The sequence below is a fragment of the Sander lucioperca genome, chromosome 22 (genome assembly GCF_008315115.2).
Source record: "Sander lucioperca isolate FBNREF2018 chromosome 22, SLUC_FBN_1.2, whole genome shotgun sequence".
Classification (NCBI taxonomy): domain Eukaryota; kingdom Metazoa; phylum Chordata; class Actinopteri; order Perciformes; family Percidae; genus Sander; species Sander lucioperca.
Genome location: NC_050194.1, coordinates 18789906 through 18810261, shown reverse-complemented (window position 1 = coordinate 18810261; position 20356 = coordinate 18789906). Strand labels below are relative to the sequence as shown.

Here is a 20356-nt window from a genome sequence, read left to right as displayed (position 1 = left end):
TTGCCAAGTATATTTACACATAGGAGGAATATATCCTCTGCATGTAACCCATTCTACTTAATTAGGAGCAGTGGGCATAATCTGGGACCCGGGGCCAACTCCAGTTGCAAAGCCAGTGCCTACGTTGAGGGCAATGGCAGGAGTTAGCTAGCATGCATGTCTTTATGGTGGGAGGGAAATGGAGGACCTGGAGGAAACCCATGTGAACACTGGGAGAACATGCAACGTGCCACCTATGAAGATAGTTGCTCAACTAAACATTGTGTCCAAATCATAAATCAATAATTTGTAAATATGTTAAAGAAATGACACAGATCAACACACAAAGTTGCTGTAAAAGTGTTTGTTTGTGTAAAGAAAAAAACCTACAACAACATGCGGGAGATGTTTGTACAAAATGAATAAATAAGACTAAAATTCTATAGCTACGACGGCAGTTCAGTGAGGTTTTAATGTCCCGGGATAAAAATGGAAAGAAAACTTTGCAATTTGTATATGTTTTTCTACTTGTGGGGGAAACATATCTAAAGTTTGAAGGTGGCGCCAAAGGAAAGTTGTTTATCCTCTGATGAGCATGAAAACACTTTCATGTCTTACCAACATTTGCATGTAATTTTTCCTCATTTCTTGGCCCAAGAGTGGTGAAATAGCAAAGGTAACAGTGACCAAAATACATGAGGCTTACTCTCTGAGAATCATTACATTGCTTACTCAATTTCACAGTAATTCATCAATTACATGTTGAGACATATCACATACAACTTGAAAAGGTTGAGCTGACCTAAATCAAAAAAAGCTAATTTTGGGTCGCCCGACCTGAATCAACCTATTTGCAGCATGTCATTCCCCCTCTCTCTCCCTTTTCATGCCTTCAGCTGTCCTGTCAAAATAAAGGCCTAAAATGCCATGGCAATCTTCCCTGTACATTTTGAGTTATCCTGTGTGTAAAGGGCAGGAGGTCAGGGAAAAACAAGAATAAAATATCCTGATGATCATGATAATCCACTGCAAATTACATGGAAATCCAACATCCTTTCAGGAACTAAAGTGTTGGAAGAGTGGATATTTAGTCCTGTTGGTGGTGCTAGATGAAAGCTCACATGATCACCACAGTCAGTAGGATTTATCCCAATGATCTATCTAATGGTTCTCAAGACATTTCACTTTGACCTATGGACTCTGCCACCCCTAGAGCCCCTTTAACATTAATCTAGTCCTAGCCCTAGTTTGGGTAGTGGCTCTACCCAAACGTGCTACGACAGAGTTTAGAGCATGGACATATGCTGCAGGCTGCTCTACAATACAGCTATTATTCACATAAAACTTCCACTGGTTAATACCTGAAAAGGAATGTTATGGATGTTAGGAGTTTGTATTGTCACTTGTTAGCTATCCCTGACACAGAGTGACAACCATGTCTGCACCAAAATATTTGTGGTGCTATGTAACAGAACGCCAAGCTATCCACCTGATACAGCTTAAAATGAAACTGCGTGTTTTTATGTACGTGTGTGTGTGCTTTGTAATCTTCCAGGGTTTGAACAAAAAAGCCAATCTCCTATCTGAGCGTGTCTGACATTGTGTGGAGTGTTTAATACCTTGTTTTTGCAGGGCCATCACTCCTTTTGTGTCGCCTCAAAATACACACAGGTGGTAACACACACTAACGCATAAATGCACAGTCTTGCGAGCGTTTACACACACACACACACACACACACACACACACACACACACACACACACACACACACACCCCTTGCTACACAAGTAGCAGGGTGGGAGCATGACAAGCAGAGTGGAACTATCAAGCTAGGCCATGAGCGGTCTCCTCAAACTTCCAGCGCAAAGTCGCAAACAGATTTTAGACGCTACAGTGATTTTCCCCTTTAAAACAGACCAGAAGAGCAGGTGACATATTTGTTCTCTTCCAATGAGCCCATTTGCAAGTGATTTATGCGCCTGTCCCACTCTCTCCTTTTACATCATAAACAGTGAAGGTGACACAACGTTGTGCCTTCAAAATAAAAAAGACCCAAAATGTCCCTCTTTTCTGAGTTCATTAAGTTTCCATCTGCAGCAGGGAATCGCATACGCATACCAATCGCACTCAACATACAGCATTTCCATTTCAAATGTATAGATGAAACTCATGGAGAAAGGAATGTCGGCTTATTGTTGTCATTCTGAACAGAAATAAGCCCATCAGGGACAGAAAAATACTAATTTAAGACGTGCTTTTACACAGAAACTGTTAATATGTTAATGATTGTGCAGCCTACAGGAAAGAAAACACTTCCAACAGTGAACTCATTCAGTGCATATTGATGAGTGTGTGGAGACGGCTAAGAAACTCCATGTTGAGGGTTGAGCATCTAGGTAGATGCCTCTTGCTGGGTTGTCATTTGCTCTGAGCATTCCAGTACATTTCCCTTTGGGATTGACTGGCAATGGACCCTTTCAGGGACCACCTGGGGATCAGGATGCATGTGGACTTGTCTTACTACAGCTGATTAGACCACCTTTAAAAACTGCCTGGCTAACCCATTTGCTCATCGCAGTGGTCATTATCTGCAATAAAACATCTCCAAAGCGGAGCTCAGCTTGATACTGATGTGGAAAGGACAATTCTACTTGGCAATTAAGCCTTCTCCATCACTGGTTTTTGCAGTTTTAAAACACGCATGAACCTAATGGACTACTAGAAATGTTCAAAGCAACAGAGCGTGGAGCTGTTGTGAGAACCGAGCAGCAGGGTAGCCTTTATCTACATCACAGCAACGAGTCCTCTGGCTGGTCAGAAGGCCATTCACAAACATCGGGGAGGCTTGCCTGTCCACAATTACACAAACAGATCAATAGTAATGACCAGAGCACCACACCCTGAGCATTGTCCTTCAATAGTTACTCACTTAACTGGACAAACCACAATTTTAGGTTGCTAAAGTATGAAAGGAATGCATTATCAAGTTGAAGACATTTACACTGTGTTATGTTCATTGTTAACTAGATTATTAGGACAAACATGCCATCACACCTTGCCTAAATTCCATTTCATAATATCTTTTTGTACATTCATGCTGAACTAAACAATCTGATGACTGAGCCGGAGAGCAGCCGTGCAAGTGGATACTTGTTGTCCACTTCCTTTACATTAGCTGACGGCTCTGAGGCATGTGTTGTCCCTGCCAGCCACATTAAATCACTGTTGCCATTTCATTGCTTTAGGAACTTTGCATTTAATTTACCAACACGGGACAGTGTGTGTGAGCGTGCTTGACTCTAAATCAGGACCTAACCTAACACGGCCTTTAGTGGATTGCTGCCTCTGGCAAAAGGCTTGGCCCTCAACTGTCACTGCAGCAGGGCCGCAGGCTAGCCTGGCTGCAGACACTGGAGGTTGGACTAGACTCTCATTAAACCATCTCTACATCCCTGCTCTTCATATTTGACATTACTACAACATGGTCGAAATATACAATAGCATGGTGCTCATGTGTACTATGAAAGTATTAGTGTGGATGTGTGTGTAAGTGCTGTTTAGGTGTGACAAGGATAGGGAAACGAGAACAGAAATTACCCAATGAACACATTTAAATCATGAAATAGTCATACAAAGAAGAAAAGGAGGGGCTTAGACTTGAAGACTGTGTGGATGGGAATACTGATATCTTTATACAGACAAGTCCCAGTGATTTTAGCAGTGAGATTGCTTAACTCTCTTAGGCAACAACAGGGATTTCCACTACGCCCTTACCAACAACCTTTACTGACTCACAAAGGGCTGCCAAGGGGGGCAGGTGCTGTGTGTTTGATTGCCTATATTACTGCTTTGTGAGTGAAGGTGCATGCACTAAGGAACAATTTGTGTGCGTGTGTGTGTGTGTGTGTGTGCTCCCTCACCGTGATGAGCAAAGAGATCGCTGTGGACAATGTCAATCAGACAGTCTAGCTTCTGTTTCACCAGGCGACCCAGAGGAACCTTCAGGATGAACTCGGTGAACAGCTTGCTACGGAGACAGAAGGAGGACAATAAAGACAAAAGGTCAGACGGATCAGGCATCTTGGGCTGGTTGACTGCTTCCCATCACTAGCAATCGTCCGAAACGCAATTAAAGGCCCTGCACACCAACACAGGTACTTTAAAAAAATTCTGGCTATGGTTGAGTATATGACAATATATAGCATCAGAGCGTCAGACAATAGGAGCTGACCTGGAATGATCTCTAAGAACAGCTTGCTACCAGAGATAGATTTTGCTATCTCCGATTGTATTAGAGGATTATTGCAAATCAATGACAAGGACGTCAAGGTGTCCAAACTCCGTAAACTTAAAATGATAAAGGAAGTTTCCTCAACAGGTTCAACAACACTGAAAACACCTGTGTGTCTGTGCGTGCGTGCGCGACTGCCAGTGCATACTATTCAACTAAAGTTTTTTAGTTTATTTGTTTTAAGACAACCAACATTTAGCTCAGCAAGAACCATCATCTTGAGCATTCAACAACTCAGAGCTTGAAAGATAAATCGGCATTCATGCACACACATAAAGCTCACAGTTTTCTCCTCAATGAAGAGGCCAGATGCTTGTTATGCTGACTAGCTGAGGCTCAAGGAGGAGAGAAAAGGTTCTGGCAGGAGATGAAACACCCCCATCCCCAAGGCTTCAATTTAGTCGCCTCCAGCTTGGCCGCTCAGCCAGGTTTGCCTAAACAACAGGAACAGCTAATGCCACCTTTGCTCAGTCAGGGAAAAAGCCCGACCTGTGATTTATAGGTAAGTGAATGGTTCATAAGGACCCCAGCTTTCAGAATTAACGCTGTAATCAAAAGCTTTTCTCGTGTTGGTTCCGCTCCAACTACAGAAATGATGGCAGAGCGTGTTGGATCGTTATGTTGTCAACACAAATACTATTTATTATTAACTTTATTGGAGCCGTCAACCAGGACAGGTGTGACCCAATTTTTCAATCAACATGTCCCCGTAGTAGTCCAAACTGTCTCTCCAACCCCACAAATGTGCCAGTTTGTTTGTTTTACTGCACTTCACCATATAGCTGGATAGCATATGGTTCCTTTGGCTGCACAGTACAGAAAGAGAAGAAGAAGTAGGGCTGGGTGATACGGGGAAAATCAGATATCACGATATTTTTGACCAAATACCTCAATGTCGATATTGCGACGATATTCTAGGGTTGACAATTGGTGCTTTCACAACATATCTTCACATTTAGATTTTAGATAAATAACCACTCATATCACGAAATCGATATAATATCAATATATTGACCAGCCCTACAGGGAAGTCATCCAGTCATAGTCTTTAAAATCCAAACATTTTAGTGTGCTTTACTATGATAACACAAATTAGAATGAACACACTGTTTCGTTTTGAAATATAAAAAAAACAGAATCAGTGTCACACACTGAGAAGGACATACTGAAATACATCGAGAAGGGGAGAAAAAAAAAAACACTTTAGGAAGCTGTGAATAAGGCCTGCAGGATAAATCGTTATAAAATCGCAATCTCGATTCACCACGATTTATTTTTTTCTCCTTCAATTAATTTCTTGAAAGCATTTAATATTGACATTAACATGTTTTATTTATGTAAAGACATGTTCAAGGAGTTCAGATAGAGCCTGTATCAGGGCCATATTTAGTTCAGTGTGTTATATGTCACTATTTTTGGTAGCCTACTATACTTAAATGGCCAGTATATACTTTATTTTCTTTATTCATTGATGCCTCTATGTTTATAGGTTTGTGGTGATGCGCAATGTGCTATAGGTGCCCAAAAAAAATCTATGTTTGGTACTGCCAATTTCTTTTGTTTTGTCATGGTTCATGTGTGCAATAAACATCACACTTTGTGAGATAAAAATTGTGGCAGAGAATCGTGATATCAATTCTAAGCTAAAAAAATCGGGATTCGTATTTTCCCCTGAATCGTGCAGGCCTACTGTGAATGCTGAACAGAGAAACGGTGCATGGTAGACAGAATGAAAGAGCTGAAAGACAATCTTCCACCTTTGACAAACAACCCCCCTTCACCACTGTGGCTGTGATAGTGGTGGAGTGGAGCTGAGGCTAGAGGCAGGGATTGGCGGGCGTGTGTGGTCCAGAATCTGCTGCTGCCCAGGTGCTGGATGTGGGCAAATGGAAGGGGCTCCTTGCTGAGTACTTGCAAATGAACAGTTCAAGGTCTGGGAAAATACCTACATGTTGTGGCACTACTTGTGCCAGTCTTTGAGCCGCCATAAAAATAGGTCCTATTGTCAAGAGTTTTCGGATGGTGAAATATTAGTGGAAATAAATGTGCAACAAGACAGGGTTTCCCTTCAGTAATTTAAGTGGAGGAGTATACAGTATGGCCTTTGCTGTGTGAAATTGTATTTTTGGTTTTATTTCATATAAGTCTATTCATGTTTCCTAAGTCTATTCATGTTTCCTTTCCTTATGTTATTCTACATTGTTTGATCCAGCATGTAAAGCTTTTGATTAATGATGAAATTATTGTATATAAAGAGCAGAAAGTGTGCCACTTCTGGCTCTACTGCTTTCCACAGACTTTCTCTTCATTCAACCTCTCTCCTGACTTTCAACAGAAGGAATACAACAAGATTAGGAAAAGAGTAGTTTTGTTTTTTTCCGACAAACATTAGATTCAGCCTGGTCAGAAGCAACCTGCTGTTCTTCCCAATGTGTCGTTCCTATTAATGTAACTGTCTGTGTACAGATTGCATATTTCATTATGAGATAATCAGGACAAAATCGGCGTGACTCACGTTATGACTATATTCGTATGAACTAAATATTTACAGATGATAAAATGTTTGACCAAAACGTGAACGAAATATGTTTTTAAAGACTAATTTGCAGCTAAAAAGTATTTCACTGAATACATTAGAAAAGCTTTCTTCATATATTTGTAAATGCTCCATAAATGAGGCCATTCTCTTTTGTTATTGTGCTGTGTCCTTATAACAGATTCAAGACATTCAAATGGGGCAGAAAATCAAGGACAAATGCAATGTTCTCTCAGTTTTGGAACACTACCCCAAAAATCCATGGAACTTGAGTTTGACATTTAAAGTCCTTTCATTTCTATAATGGAAGGAAAGTTATTCAGATGATGAGGACAGATTTTCAAGTATTTTTCCCCTTTTGTTCAACAATATAATAAATATATGATTTAGTGCCACAGTAACATCAGCACGTGATACTTCAGAAGTCGTTTATTATTAAGACGAGCATTACGCTGTGGCAGATGACATTCACGGTAGACAACATTAACTGAAATGGACACTTGAGTAGAGCTGTTGGTGGGTTTCCAAGGCATCCTGAGCATGTTTAAGCGCTGCCTATCACAGTACAGCTACTGAATGTTAAGTTGTTGAATAAAAACAGCCTAAGGTTGAAAGCCAGACATAAACAAAATGGTGCTTACAAGTATTCACAGTGGCACAATATCACATCAGCTTGTTAGGGATTCATCTAAACATGAAATTTTAATTTAAGCGGACACTACGAAAAACAAAAGCAATTAAGATTTCTTCTTTCATTCTCCAGCAAAACAACATTTAAGTCCAATTTGAGCATTTTCTAGACATTTGCTTTAATGCGGTGCTTTTCAGCAACACGCCGTCTGTTTGAGCAACTCGAATAAGTGTACTGCACGTGTCATTGTAACAACAACAGAGCAGAGGAAAATGCAATGGATCATATGAAATTACCTGAGTTCCTTTGGATCAAAGACCAGCTTGACATCGTTGACAATGGTGGGAATGTACTTCAGTGCAGCACCCTTAACCAAAAAAAAAAGAAAGAAAAAGAAACCATTAACTCATTCTCAGCTCTGAGTTAATTAGTTCAGTCATTGATTGATTTTGTAAGCTACTTTATCTCACATTATGTAATACAGGTTTTTCCACAAGGTGGAGATGGTGTGTTGTTGCGTTGTGTGTAGCCAAGTGTATATGTGTCAATATGTCTACCTAGTGTTTGTATGATACTCTGAGCTGCTCTGCTTTTATCAACTCCTTCCCACTGTATCTTAATTTATTTCATCCAGTCGCTCTGAGGGCAGGGCATGATGTTAAGACTTAATTGTATTAAACAAACTGGGACAAAAGGAAGATCTCTTTGTAATGATACCTTGACAGATAAAGCCAGATAAGATGCCCATCGGTACTATAATACATACATGTATACAAAGAGAGAGCACCCAGTGGCAGATTACAGAGCCATCCATTAATAACAGGAATGATTAAGCAAGCTGAAACTTCCCTCTCTAACTGCCTGCTGCTAAATGCTGGCCAAGATGGGTTGGGGGTGTTTATACAGCATCTGTGCAAATTAGCAGCAGTGCCAGTCTGTCCCACAGAGGTTGATTAGCCATGCAGGTGTAGCACACTGGACATCACCTGCTAAAATCCAGTTTGTTATTGTGCACACTTTTTTTTTTTCTGAAAATATGTGAAAGTAATTAGCAATGTTCAGAAAAGGTTGGCAAGAGAGAAAATACTTTGTTACTGACTTCAGTAAATGTAATGAGTTGAACAAAATGTCTGTTAGAAATCCTGTCTTAAAAACATTTCGACACATCTCTGCATGCTGAGACATAATAAGATAAGATAAGATAAGCTGGATTTTTCAAACCTGGATATCATCATGACCTCCAAATAAAATCATACCGTAATCTACTCTCATCTAAATAGATATTTTTAGTGCTCATGCATAACACAACACCTTCACCTCTCTCTGCAGACAGAAAGAGTTGGGGAGTCTGAAACTTGGATTTCAAAAGGTGCTGTTCGACTTTGATTCAGTTATCAATCCTGGCTCGGCTCAACTGCATCTGTTGACTGTTTACTTAACTCCCACCTGTTGTGCCGAGATGTAGTGTGTGAATCGTCGCAACAAGTCTCAGAGGAGTTGGGTTTCCTGTCCCTGTTTCTGTGTGCACCTCACAGTCACTAGGAGCATGAGTGTGTGTGTGTGTGTGTGTGTGTGTGTGTGTGTGTGTGTGGGTTTATCAAAGTGTTTGCCTGCATGCGTGCCGGTCTGTCCAGATGTTCATCTGGGTTCAGACTTGAGGTATGATGGGACTGCTCATTAGCTTCCACCTGTCACAGTGCTTTCACAAGGGCGGACTTGGGAAGAAACCAGGATTCCTCGCTTTCATGCCCGTTCCTCAAGATCAGTTTTTAATTTACTGACAGTAAAGCTAATATCTCAACCAATTACACAGCAACTGATTCCTAATTGACTCCTGAGCTTCTCCTATGGTTGAGTGTGCACATGGATCTACTGTAGGTGTGCCAAGGTGCATGTACACTGCGATTATGTTATCTCTAAAAGCATAGGTGTGTGTGCACACATCGGCATGTGAGCGCATGTGTGGTTTTGAGTGCATCTGCAAAAAGTATATGCTTGTGGGTTTGTTTCATATCTGGAGTCACTGAGTGTCTCCGAGTTTGGGGGTCAAGGATAATGACATGCAAACACAATGTAGAAATCTTAAAGGCGCAAGGAGAAAGACAGTGAAATAAATACCTTAAGGAGCAGCTAAATAGCAGAAGGCCAGAGGAGCCCCAGACCACAGGACAGTCAAGGTCAGAGTGAAACGGAGAGAGAGAGGAACAACACAAACACACATAGAAGTACAGACAAGACAAGAGAACAGACATACATAATGTGTGGATGCAAGAAAAAACTAAAAGGTTAGGGCTGCACAGAAAAGTCTTGAGTAAGTCAGTAAGTTAATATGATTTTTGTCGCTGCAGATGCATTTCGGTACAGACCAAATAAGAATTAAGGTTCCAGACTGCACCCTAATCTTTATGGAATAGTTCAACGTTTTGGGAAATACACTTGCTCGCTTTCTTGGCGCGAGTTAAGTTTAGAAGATCGATACCACTCTTACATCTGTACAGTAAGTACTGCATGAATCTACATTCAGTAGACAGTTAGCTTAGCTTAGTGTAAAGACTGGAAACAGCTACCCTGGCTCTACCCTGTCCCAGGTACAGTAATTTGGCTGGACGCAAAAATAGTCCGGCACAAACGACAACCACAACACTTTGCTTTTTGTACAGATTAGGTAAACAAGATATAATGTAGTCTCGCATTACCAGACCTTCCTCAACAGCGCTGTGGAGGAGGGTCTGGCTAGTCCACACAGCATTCCAGGATGGTAGAATAACATGCTCTGGTTTGTTGGCATTTCTTTAAACCAATCACAACCGTCATGGGCGGTGCTAAGCCCCAGACAAAATGATGGTGCCTCTGCAAAATAGCCTCGGGAAGGAACTTTTCGGTGTACATGTTGCTCGTTCAAAAGTTGTTTTAGTCAGGCAACAGAAAACTTAGATTGGACAGATAGTCTGGCTAGCTGTCTGGATTTACCCTGCAGAGATCTGAGGAGCAGTTAACCATAGTCTTCATAAATCCACCGGAGTTTAGAATGCCAACACAAAGAAAGTGGAAAGTGACGGACATCCGGCCAAAATGAGGGACATCCGGCGGAATTTCTGGCGGCACCTGAACAACCCTGGACGTGGAACGTCGTCGATATAGACTAGATATAATGTGTAAACTAGTGAGCTTCAGAGGGGCTAGTAGGCTGATGTTGTTTTCTTTAGCCGGGTTAGTTGTTTCTCCCCGTCTCCAGTAGAGATGGCCCGATAACATTTTTTGCTTCCCGATACCGATTCTGATACCTGAACTTGCGTATCTGCCGATACCGAGTAGCGATCCGATACTAGTGTGTCATATATTTTATTATGTTTTAACAACTGTATACTACCATCCCTGTATGGATGTGATATTATTTCTATCTTTGTTGTCGGTCTGGCTCAGATTAAACTCTTTGTGAAACATGAACAAACACAAACAATGAATGCCACAGAACTTTCTTTTATTATCCAGTTTAGTCAGTTATAACGGAAAAAGAACATAAATAAACTACTTTAACGTAGATTTTCTTTAGGGCTTTATTACGTGGTATCGGATCGGTCCATAAACTCCAGTACTTCCCGATACCGATACCAGCGTTTTAGGCAGTATCAGAGCCGATACCGAACATCTCAAGTCTCCAGGGCATAGACATAAGAGTGGTATCAATCATCTCTTCTAACTCTCGGCAAAGAAGTAAACAAGCATATTTCCCTAAATGTTGAACTATTCCTTTAAGTACCTACTTAAGATGCTCTCTAATATATATATATATATATATATATATATATATATATATATATATATATATATATATATATATATATATATATATATATATATATGTACTGTATATATTTCATTTTATGTGCAACCCTACGAAGGCCATACAGAGAGTAGATAAGAGTAAAGTTCAGGAAAATCTGCACAAAGAGACGTAACAAAAGGTGACGAAAACAGATAGTACAAGTTGTAAAGACCACCGAAGAGCAGAAGCCTAACATTAATAACACTCTGAACCTAAACATTAATGTCTATTAACCGGCTATATTACTTTAAATCGAACAAGACAGATGCATCACCAATTACATGTCATCCAAAGGAAATCACAGCAGAGTTATTTACTTTTCACACAGCAGCACTTATTTACTATTCACGCAGCAGCAGCTAGATCTTGGCCCTGAGTTTGAGCAATAGCATGCAGATAGTCAGCCTACCTTCACCATGCCAGTGTTCTCTGAATTACTGTTCATCATGTCATTAAAGGATGTGAAAAGGTTCCTCAAGGACTCCATGAAGTCGGCCTCTCCTTTGTTCTCATAGAGCCTGGGAGGAGATGAAGTAGAGAATTACATTGGCAGATGATCACAAGGCTGTTGTTTGTTTCATCCCTGTGTAAACAGCCCCGCCCGCAATGGAAATAACAAGAGTTTGATGCCTCCCTGTTCAATCATTAAAAGCAGCCAGCAGAATGGGCCATGTGTGCCATCAATGCAAATATTATTGGATCGGAGCCACAGACATCACTCTTGCTGCCAGCCAGATTAGCATTTAAAAACAACATGACAAGACCCTGAAGCACCTGCCTGCTGTCATGTGGAAACAAAAATCTGAAAAATTAATGTTCTATGCTAATGACTCTCCTCAAATACTATACAAGGAACAGAAAGCAAATGTCATGTAAGGGTTCAATGTTGTTACTTTGTAAACATTTCGAGGACATACTATTACTTATTTCTTCTGCTAGTTTGGTTATGTGGAGCGAATGCTGCCCTGCGACTGCAGTGAATAAAAGCCAATGATCACAGAACAATTGCAGAAAACGCTTCCCCCGATTTCTAAGTGCATGGGGACACAAAGCAGGGCTTCCTCCATAATCCCCCCCCAAAATGCAAATGCTTTTTATCCCACTTGCAGAGCCCATAAATCTCTACAAACTGGGTATTATCTGTAAATGAGCCACGTTGTGCTCCCTGCAAGGTAATTAAATGTGTCAACCACTCACAATTTAATAAATTAAAAATGAGGATTTGTGAGAGAAATTAAAATAGTTTGAAAACACACACTGAAGCAGATCAAAGAGGGATGAAGTGTTCACATCTGATTTCACTGGCTTACTTCCAGAGAGGTGGGTTTTGTTGTGCCACAATCTCTCATGGGGCTGCAGGTATTACATGGTCAAGGTTAGTCACTGTTGAGGGCTTACAGAAATCATAGGATTAGAGGCATCCGTCTCAGGGCTCCCACAACAACAATTACTTAAAGCTCACCTGCAGCACCAAGGAGCGAAGTGAGCTCCTGACAGCCACACCAGTCTCAAGTCACAGGGGGGAAAGTGTGTAATTAGAGTGTCTCCTCTGCCATTTCATTTAAATGTTCCACTGGGCTGCAATGACGAGCCAAACACGTGCTGATGTAGCCTTGATACCAGAGCTGCATGAGAGGCTTCAACAAACGCAGCTTTATAGTTAAGAAGAATATCTAACCCTGAGACTAACTCGGCAACAATGGCCCGACAGAGTTGATACTGGAAACCAGACAAAGAAAAGTGCTTCAACAAAGGACATAACACAGACAGGACTTTAGGGTTGGAGGTTGCTGTAAGTTATCCTGCGACAGAAACCACTATGAACACACACTATGAACATTGACAGCTCTACAAGAGAGTTGCTGTAGTCTGATATGTGAGGTAAAGGACAAGGCGTCCTCTAGGCTTCGGACGAAAAACCAATCAAACTGTGCACACTCAATTAGACCAGGATCATACATCAGCCCCTCAGCCACCACCAGCTTCATTCCGTGGCTCTACAACATTACCATCCATTTAACATCTCCACAGCCAATTATAAACACATCCATAGAAATCTCCTCAGCATAGAGACCATTTACTTTTACTGGTTTCCATCTTCATTCCACAGCAGTGGCATACTGTGAAGAACACAATCAATGGTGCACACAATATTGATTCCGTATTATGAAATAACACTGAAAACAAAGTATTAGTTCAGGAACAACTACAGCAATAAAGCAATTAAAATTATTAGTAAGACTAACCATCAAGTGATACATGTTAATATTTATAAAGACAACCAAAGAATACTGTGTAGACAATGACAGTATGTCTGCATGCATGTGTGCATATAAACATGTACTATATAGTAAATAAAAATATATGTATCTACATTGCCAACACATATCACAATATGTACATATTATGTGTGCATCAGGACATACTGGTTAAAAAGGACTCTGGAGCGGACGATAAACTTGAAGATGTACTCGAGAGCCTTCATGGCCTTCAGCAGCTGTTCTGTCAGCTTCTCAGCGTTGTCCACATAGTTCTTCAGAACTTTTGTCAGCTTCCTACAAACACAATCATATATAGTTTGTTACATCTGCTAATCCCAAAATGGGATATAATTTATTAAATGTCCTTGGTCTATTTGAACAGAGGGTAATTAACTCACGTGTACGCCAGTGTGGCACTGAAATGCTTCCGAATGTAGGTCTCCAGAACAGGGTTAAAGTGCTGGAACTTTCTGTCAGCTATAAGCCCAATTATAAACACCTGTCAGAGAACAGACACATATTCAGTAAAATGGAAACCACACAGCTCATAATGGAAAGCAGGAAAAACTGCCTGTCTTACCCAATATGCTGAAATAGATTGGGAAATGAAACAAGATTGCATTTGGGCATAAAGCCATTTTCTCTCAATTTGCTAGCCTGCAGATAATCTAGGACCCCAGACAACAAAATCCCTACCTCCTTTCTCTGAAAGAGAAAACTATTCTTTTGAGATGTACGTACCCCATGATGTTAGGCGTTGGCATGGTAGATAGGATTCTGTTAGATACTTTGTCAATATCTGATTTAATAAATGAGCCAATTTCTTTTTTGCCTTCTTCGTGCTCTATCTTGCAGTAAAATGCAGACCTTTCGTGTTCGACAAACATGAATTAAATGCTACCCCAGCGCTACAAATTCATGCAGATTAAGAATGCAGCTGTGATACCACACAATATGCCGTGTGTTTGCATTTCCCTCTGTAAATGATAAGCACAGCTCTTATTTACAAACAATAGAGAACAATTTGTCAGCTACAATATACACATGTTCTACAGTTTGGGCTCTATAATCTAGCACATTGGATGTAAAATGAGACACTGACTGTGGTTAAAGTGCTGACTTTGGAGTTTGAGAGAGTTCACATCCACACTGTTACCTTAAACCGTAGAAATCACAACTATATTATTTAAAGTCAAGCCACATATTGTTTCATTTCAAATCCAGTGTACTGAAGTACAGAGCAACACAAAATATCTGTCCAAATACCTAGACTGCACTGCCATGTTGTGTTAACAGAGATGCAGGTAGGTGTCCCAGTTGAGGTAGTGTCCCCTGAGGCGTACCCCTTTCACACATTTTTTGTGCATTCTTGTGGGGAGTTAGGGTGTGTACTCTATATACTTTCTAAAACATTCTGTCACAGAACATGTTTGCCAAAGTAAAGTTATTTTATCTTCTTTTTGCTTCTCATAGAAAGCTAAAAAAAAAAAAAACACTCTTTATGGCACAAATTAATCATATCACTTTACAAAGATTCTGGAATTATTCTTATGATACTTTGATGGTTTACAGTTCTCTCTCAAAACAGATGGCTTGGTTAACCTCGTAGTTTAGAGCTACAGCAGAACCCTCTGCTGGTATGAATTTTGCTCTGCTGTTAGTGTTTGCTTCTTTGCTCACCAAGGCATCGAACACCAAAGTATCAAAAGTGTCACTGTCAGAGTTCTCCATCATGATGTTGAAGAGAGCATCCAGAGTGTCTTGCAGAAACTAGAATGACAGATGCACAGCAGCGTGTTATGGCAGGCAAACACTAAAACATAGCACTCAAAAAGACATGGAAATGGAAAGTCTCAGTCTCGCTGCAAAACGGCAAAACTGCTTTCACTGCTCTTCCAAATCCGACTAAGTCAAATTGATAACCATTTCCTTCTTTTAGGGAGGACATCCAGCTGGTGACATTAAAGTGATAAATGGCCTTAGGCCAAGTGAATTTTTTTGTCACCAAGTATGGATCTTAGTGTGTTGTTTTCCACTGGTTGTGCCAGAGAGTGGAAGCAGAAAGCCAGCAGCAGGGAGACCTGGGCATCCCAATTAGAGCTGGGCGATACAGTTCAAATCATTGGCCTGGTGCCGATAATAAAATACATTGTTATTTTTGAGCACCCGGATAGCTCAGTTGGTAGAGCGGGCGCACATTAGGGCTGTACAATTAATTGATATTTAATCGTGATTATGATTTTGGCTCCCAGTGATCAAAAAAACAGAATAACCGAGAAAAACAATTATTTAGCTCATTACGTTTTGCAAGTAAACTCTTATTTTCTCTTGTGTTTAGTTTAAATAGGAAAAGTATTAAGGCAAATTTCACAGTTGTATGTGTTTTTTTTACTGTTGATTTATACAACTGTTTTCACTGTTTTTTTAAGTTCAATAATTGCAACATCTTTCCAGAAGTCAACGAGTAATCGTGTTAAATTATCGTGATTTCAATATTGACCGAAATAATCGTGATTATATTTTTTTCCATAATCGAGCAGTCCTAGCGCACATACAGTATTTAGAGGTTTACTCCTCGACGCAGCGGGCCCGGGTTCAACTCCGACCTGCGGCCATTTGCTGCATGTCATTCCCCCCTCTCTCTCCCCTTTCATGTCTTCAGCTGTCCTGTCAAAAATAAAGGCCGAAAATGCCCAAAAGAAATTATCTAAAAATAAAAAAAAATATTGTAAGAATTTTTTATAATGTACTGTACATATCAAGACCTAGCAAAAACATGCAACTGATGTTGAATGCCATGAACTGGGTTATGCACACATGTGAAACAAAATCTTTAATAACTAATTTAGTTCATTTTGTATTTAATAGTTGTTGGATATCATTGATTTGGACAATTCTGTTTATTTAAAAAAAAGAATTCAACATGATGATTATGATCCCCAGGATATGAATCTACTGAAAGATGATTAACAATAATATTAAAGTGTTATCAAGTCTGAATCCCAAATAATATGAATGCAAACATGTTGAATATGAACCCCTATAACCTTTTTGGTGTAACCATATGGCAAGTGAACTCCTGCTCTGAGAGTGCTATTTGCTACCCATTAGGCACCCTTCACAGCTGTTAACATGAGCCAATATAGTTCTATGGAGACAGTAATATTTCCCGTGTCAGCAGTACCTCCAGAAACACTAACTATATACACCCTCCTTCTCTGGGGAAACATGCTCCATTTACTCAACCAATTCTGAGGCAATGTGAAAACAGATGTAAAAATGTTGCAAACAGACCCATCACTCTATACTGTGCTTGGCCTGTCATCTCGGGACGGATGAGATTCACCGTGCTCTCAACGAGAAACAAACTGTGTGCGCTATGTGGAGTTGAATGCACGATGCAATCTCACGAAGGCCAGACTGCCTGACAGAAACGCAACAAGGGGCGGGGTCACTCACTCAAAAAAACAGTATCACATTAGGGAGATAGAAAAACCTCCCAGAATGTATATGATCTATTCTTAATGCATAGTATATAATATACAACACATGCCCATAACTACGTATGTATACCCTGTTGATAATTGTCTTATAAATGCCAAGCTGAAAGTGTTATCTAATTGCACAGCGACAGCCTCGGAGCGCTTTGGAGAGATTGAGTGCTAATGTGCTGGGAATAATAATCACACCCCTGTGGTTTAATGAACTGGTCCAGCTGTGGTTGACACATCTATCTGGTCTGATCAAAACTGTCTCGGTGAAGGACTTCCTCAGATACGCTGCGATCTGCCAGGCCCCCCAACTAGCCCATGCTAAACTTTATCCAGAGAGTGATTTATTCATCTGCCCCACGCTGAGCACTTGAAGTGCCTGCCTATACTTCTGACAGCAGGTCATCTCCTGCCCTTCGGTACACTGTGTGTGGTGCTATGTGCTCCCTCCTCGCTGTAATACATTCAATTAAATAAAACTAGCAACCTGTTCCCTTTGCAGTGAAATCATTTGTGAAACTGCTGCCAAGAAGCTGTAACTTACAAGAACACTAAGGATTGTGACTATGGAATGCCGTTTCATTCAATATTAAATAAATGAATAAATACATAAATAAATGAATAAATACATAAACACATGAATAAATAAATAAATAAATATGCCTTTGAAATACGTCATGAAATAAATAAATGAGGCAATAAATACATAAATTAAATAAATGTAAATATTCCTATAAAAATGAATCAATTAGTTAAATAAATATATTAAAAGGTTTTACTTTTAATTATTTCACGGTACTTTTATTTCATAAGTCCACTTTTATTTCCTAATGCCACATTTATTGATTTCCCTCTCTATTTATTTCCAGTTCTTATATGCAAATCATTACATGCTCTGTACCCAGGTCAGCTGTTCTGGGGTAACTAGACCACCATTTATATATATATTTAACTAATTGATTCATTTTTATATGAATATTTACATTGATTTAATTATTTATGTGTTTATTGCCTCATTTATTTATTTCATGATGTATTTCAAAGGTATATTTATTTATTTATTTATTCATTCATGTATTTATTTATGTATTTATTAATTTATTTAATATTGAATAAACTGGCATTCCATATGTGACTGCCTTGTTTATGTCACCGGCTGTTGAGAATTTGGGGTCTTTTTATTAATCTGTATCCAGGTAAAGGGATGAGGTACATTTTCAAGGATACAACAATTCAAGAGGAAAGTGCTCCAGCTTCAAATGCACTAGTTTTGTGACTCATCAATAAAACAAAGACAACAGACAGTGCAGTCAGCAGACTGCAGGGTGACTTTCGCCCTCTGACCTTGACGACCTCGCCACCTTCCACCTTCATCAGCTGACGGAGGTTCTGCTGCAGCAGGCTGGTGTTGGAGCGCCACTTCAGCAGGCCAAGTAAGTCCACTGAAACAAACAAACATGTAAAATGTAAAAAAGTTAATCACCACAAAGCACAGCGTGAAGTTTGCCCTGCCAATGGTAATACAGCGTGAAGAGAGATGGAGAGGCAGCGGGACAGGCAATCAAGGTTGAACATTTGAATTTAATGAGTGTTGTGGGGCCATTTGTTGAAGAGGTCCCGTCCCTCCCCTCCCCCCTTACACACGTCAGTTTGTAAATTTCCTAAACACGGCGTTAGTCATTCTATTACATCTCTCACTTTAATCATTGAAAATGAATTTAGGCACAAGAGGATGAGTCATGATGTGATTAATCACGCTCAAAGGAGCGCTCGTTCAGACCACCTTTGGCAGATTATCAAATAGGGAGCTTTAAAAAAAAAAAATTAACTCATGTCAGGTTGTTAAGCCAGCCCTGTGAACACCAGTGACACCTGTTTTAAGAGGTAAAAGGCATTTAATTAATAATTGATTAATCAACTAATCGTCACCACTGTAGTCCAGTCCAGGGGCCCGTTTCAGGAAGGAGGTTTAACAAACTCTGAGTCTAACCCTGAACTCTGAGTTGATTTACCCTGAGACGGGAAACTCTTGAGTTTTCGGTTCCAGAACAGCTGATTTGAGTTGGTTCAATCAACTGAGAGTAGGTTCACTCAGTTTGAATATATATTTTGTAAAAAAAAAAATAAAAAATAAAAACACGGCTGCTGCTGCAAAATAGCGAGAATTGGTGTGGGAGAAAATTGCTGCTCAAGTCAATGCGTAAGCTCTAATATAGTGTATTAATTTCATATTTAATCACAGGTAACCTATAATATTACTGGTGAAAACTGGAATGGTATTACACCTATAATTTAATTTAGGTGCAATCCTGCGGGCAAAAAAGTAAACTACTACTAATCCCATTCTGAGGTTGCAGCACCATGTATTAACAGAACTATAATTTGTAATAATTTAATTCTTTTAATGGCTCTCACTGGCTTGTGTCCAGGGAACACTACAAAAACGTTTAAAAAACGTTTCTTTTCTGACGGCTCTGCATTTGCAAAAAACAATGAGACACAAAGGATCTGCTGGGATGTAGAGCATGTCCACGATGGGTGGCGTTAGTGTTATGAGGACGGATAAGGTTATGTACATATCTGATGGACTGAAGAAAAATGAAACCTCTCAAATAGGTAGTTATCTGGAAATGAAAATACATATAGTCAGGCCTCAATATCATCTCCCGAAGTAAGTTTAACTCTCTGCAAAGTAATACAGCTTTTTCATCAACGTGATCGTTGACAAAATGACAGGCCACGTTAGAGAAAATAACATTTTCTAAACTGCCTAACACAGTCAATAAACCAACACTTTTTTTTATTCATGCAGATGACAACACTGCACTAAAATGCGCCTGATACAGACTGAATGAAGGAATGAGGAAATGAAAGAGCGCTGTGTCAGAGGGAGGAGACCGAGAGAAACTCAAGGTTTATTGAAGAAACCCTGCTCCCGACCAGGTTAGGTTCACAGGCTCAGTTACCATAGTAACTGACTCTGAAGTTAAGTTACCTCTCTTTCTAAAACAGAAAACCCAGAGTTTCCCTCGTCTCAGGGTTAACAAACACAGAGTTTTCACTAAACCTGCTTTCTGAAACGGACCCCAGATGTAAGGCAGAAAGAGAAACTTGTTATAGCAGATTCATGGTATATTATTAGTCAAGCCTGCATCGAAAAGGCAGCAGGGAAACATGGTTTACAGAGAAGCCCTGCCCGACATACCTTCCTGGGGGCCCTAGCTGCTCCCTCTCTCTGCTTGCCACGCCTGACTGGCTAAGGAAGAGCTGATCAAGCATGGCGAGACAGTGATATATGTCTATCATCTGCAAACCTGACAACCTATCAGGGTTCAGTCA

The 20356-nt window shown here is 40.1% G+C and overlaps 1 protein-coding gene across 7 annotated transcripts in view; it reads right to left on the bottom strand.

Annotated features, from left to right (window-relative positions):
- Positions 1-20356, bottom strand: part of dock1 (dedicator of cytokinesis 1) — a 195633-nt gene that overhangs the window by 121639 nt on the left and 53638 nt on the right. For 4 of the 7 annotated variants that reach the window (XM_031314965.2, XM_031314966.2, XM_031314967.2 and 1 more), the window contains exons 19-25: positions 18362-18459; positions 15207-15296; positions 13925-14025; positions 13692-13820; positions 11675-11783; positions 7736-7806; positions 3902-4008 (exon numbers count right to left, since the gene is read on the bottom strand). In XM_031314965.2, coding sequence (XP_031170825.1) covers positions 3902-4008; positions 7736-7806; positions 11675-11783; positions 13692-13820; positions 13925-14025; positions 15207-15296; positions 18362-18459 — 705 coding nt within the window. Of the gene's footprint in view, positions 1-3901; positions 4009-7735; positions 7807-9557; positions 9570-11674; positions 11784-13691; positions 13821-13924; positions 14026-15206; positions 15297-18361; positions 18460-20356 lie in introns of all 7 variants that reach the window. The other 3 variants (XM_035997233.1, XM_035997234.1, XM_035997235.1) reach the window with 1 other exon arrangement.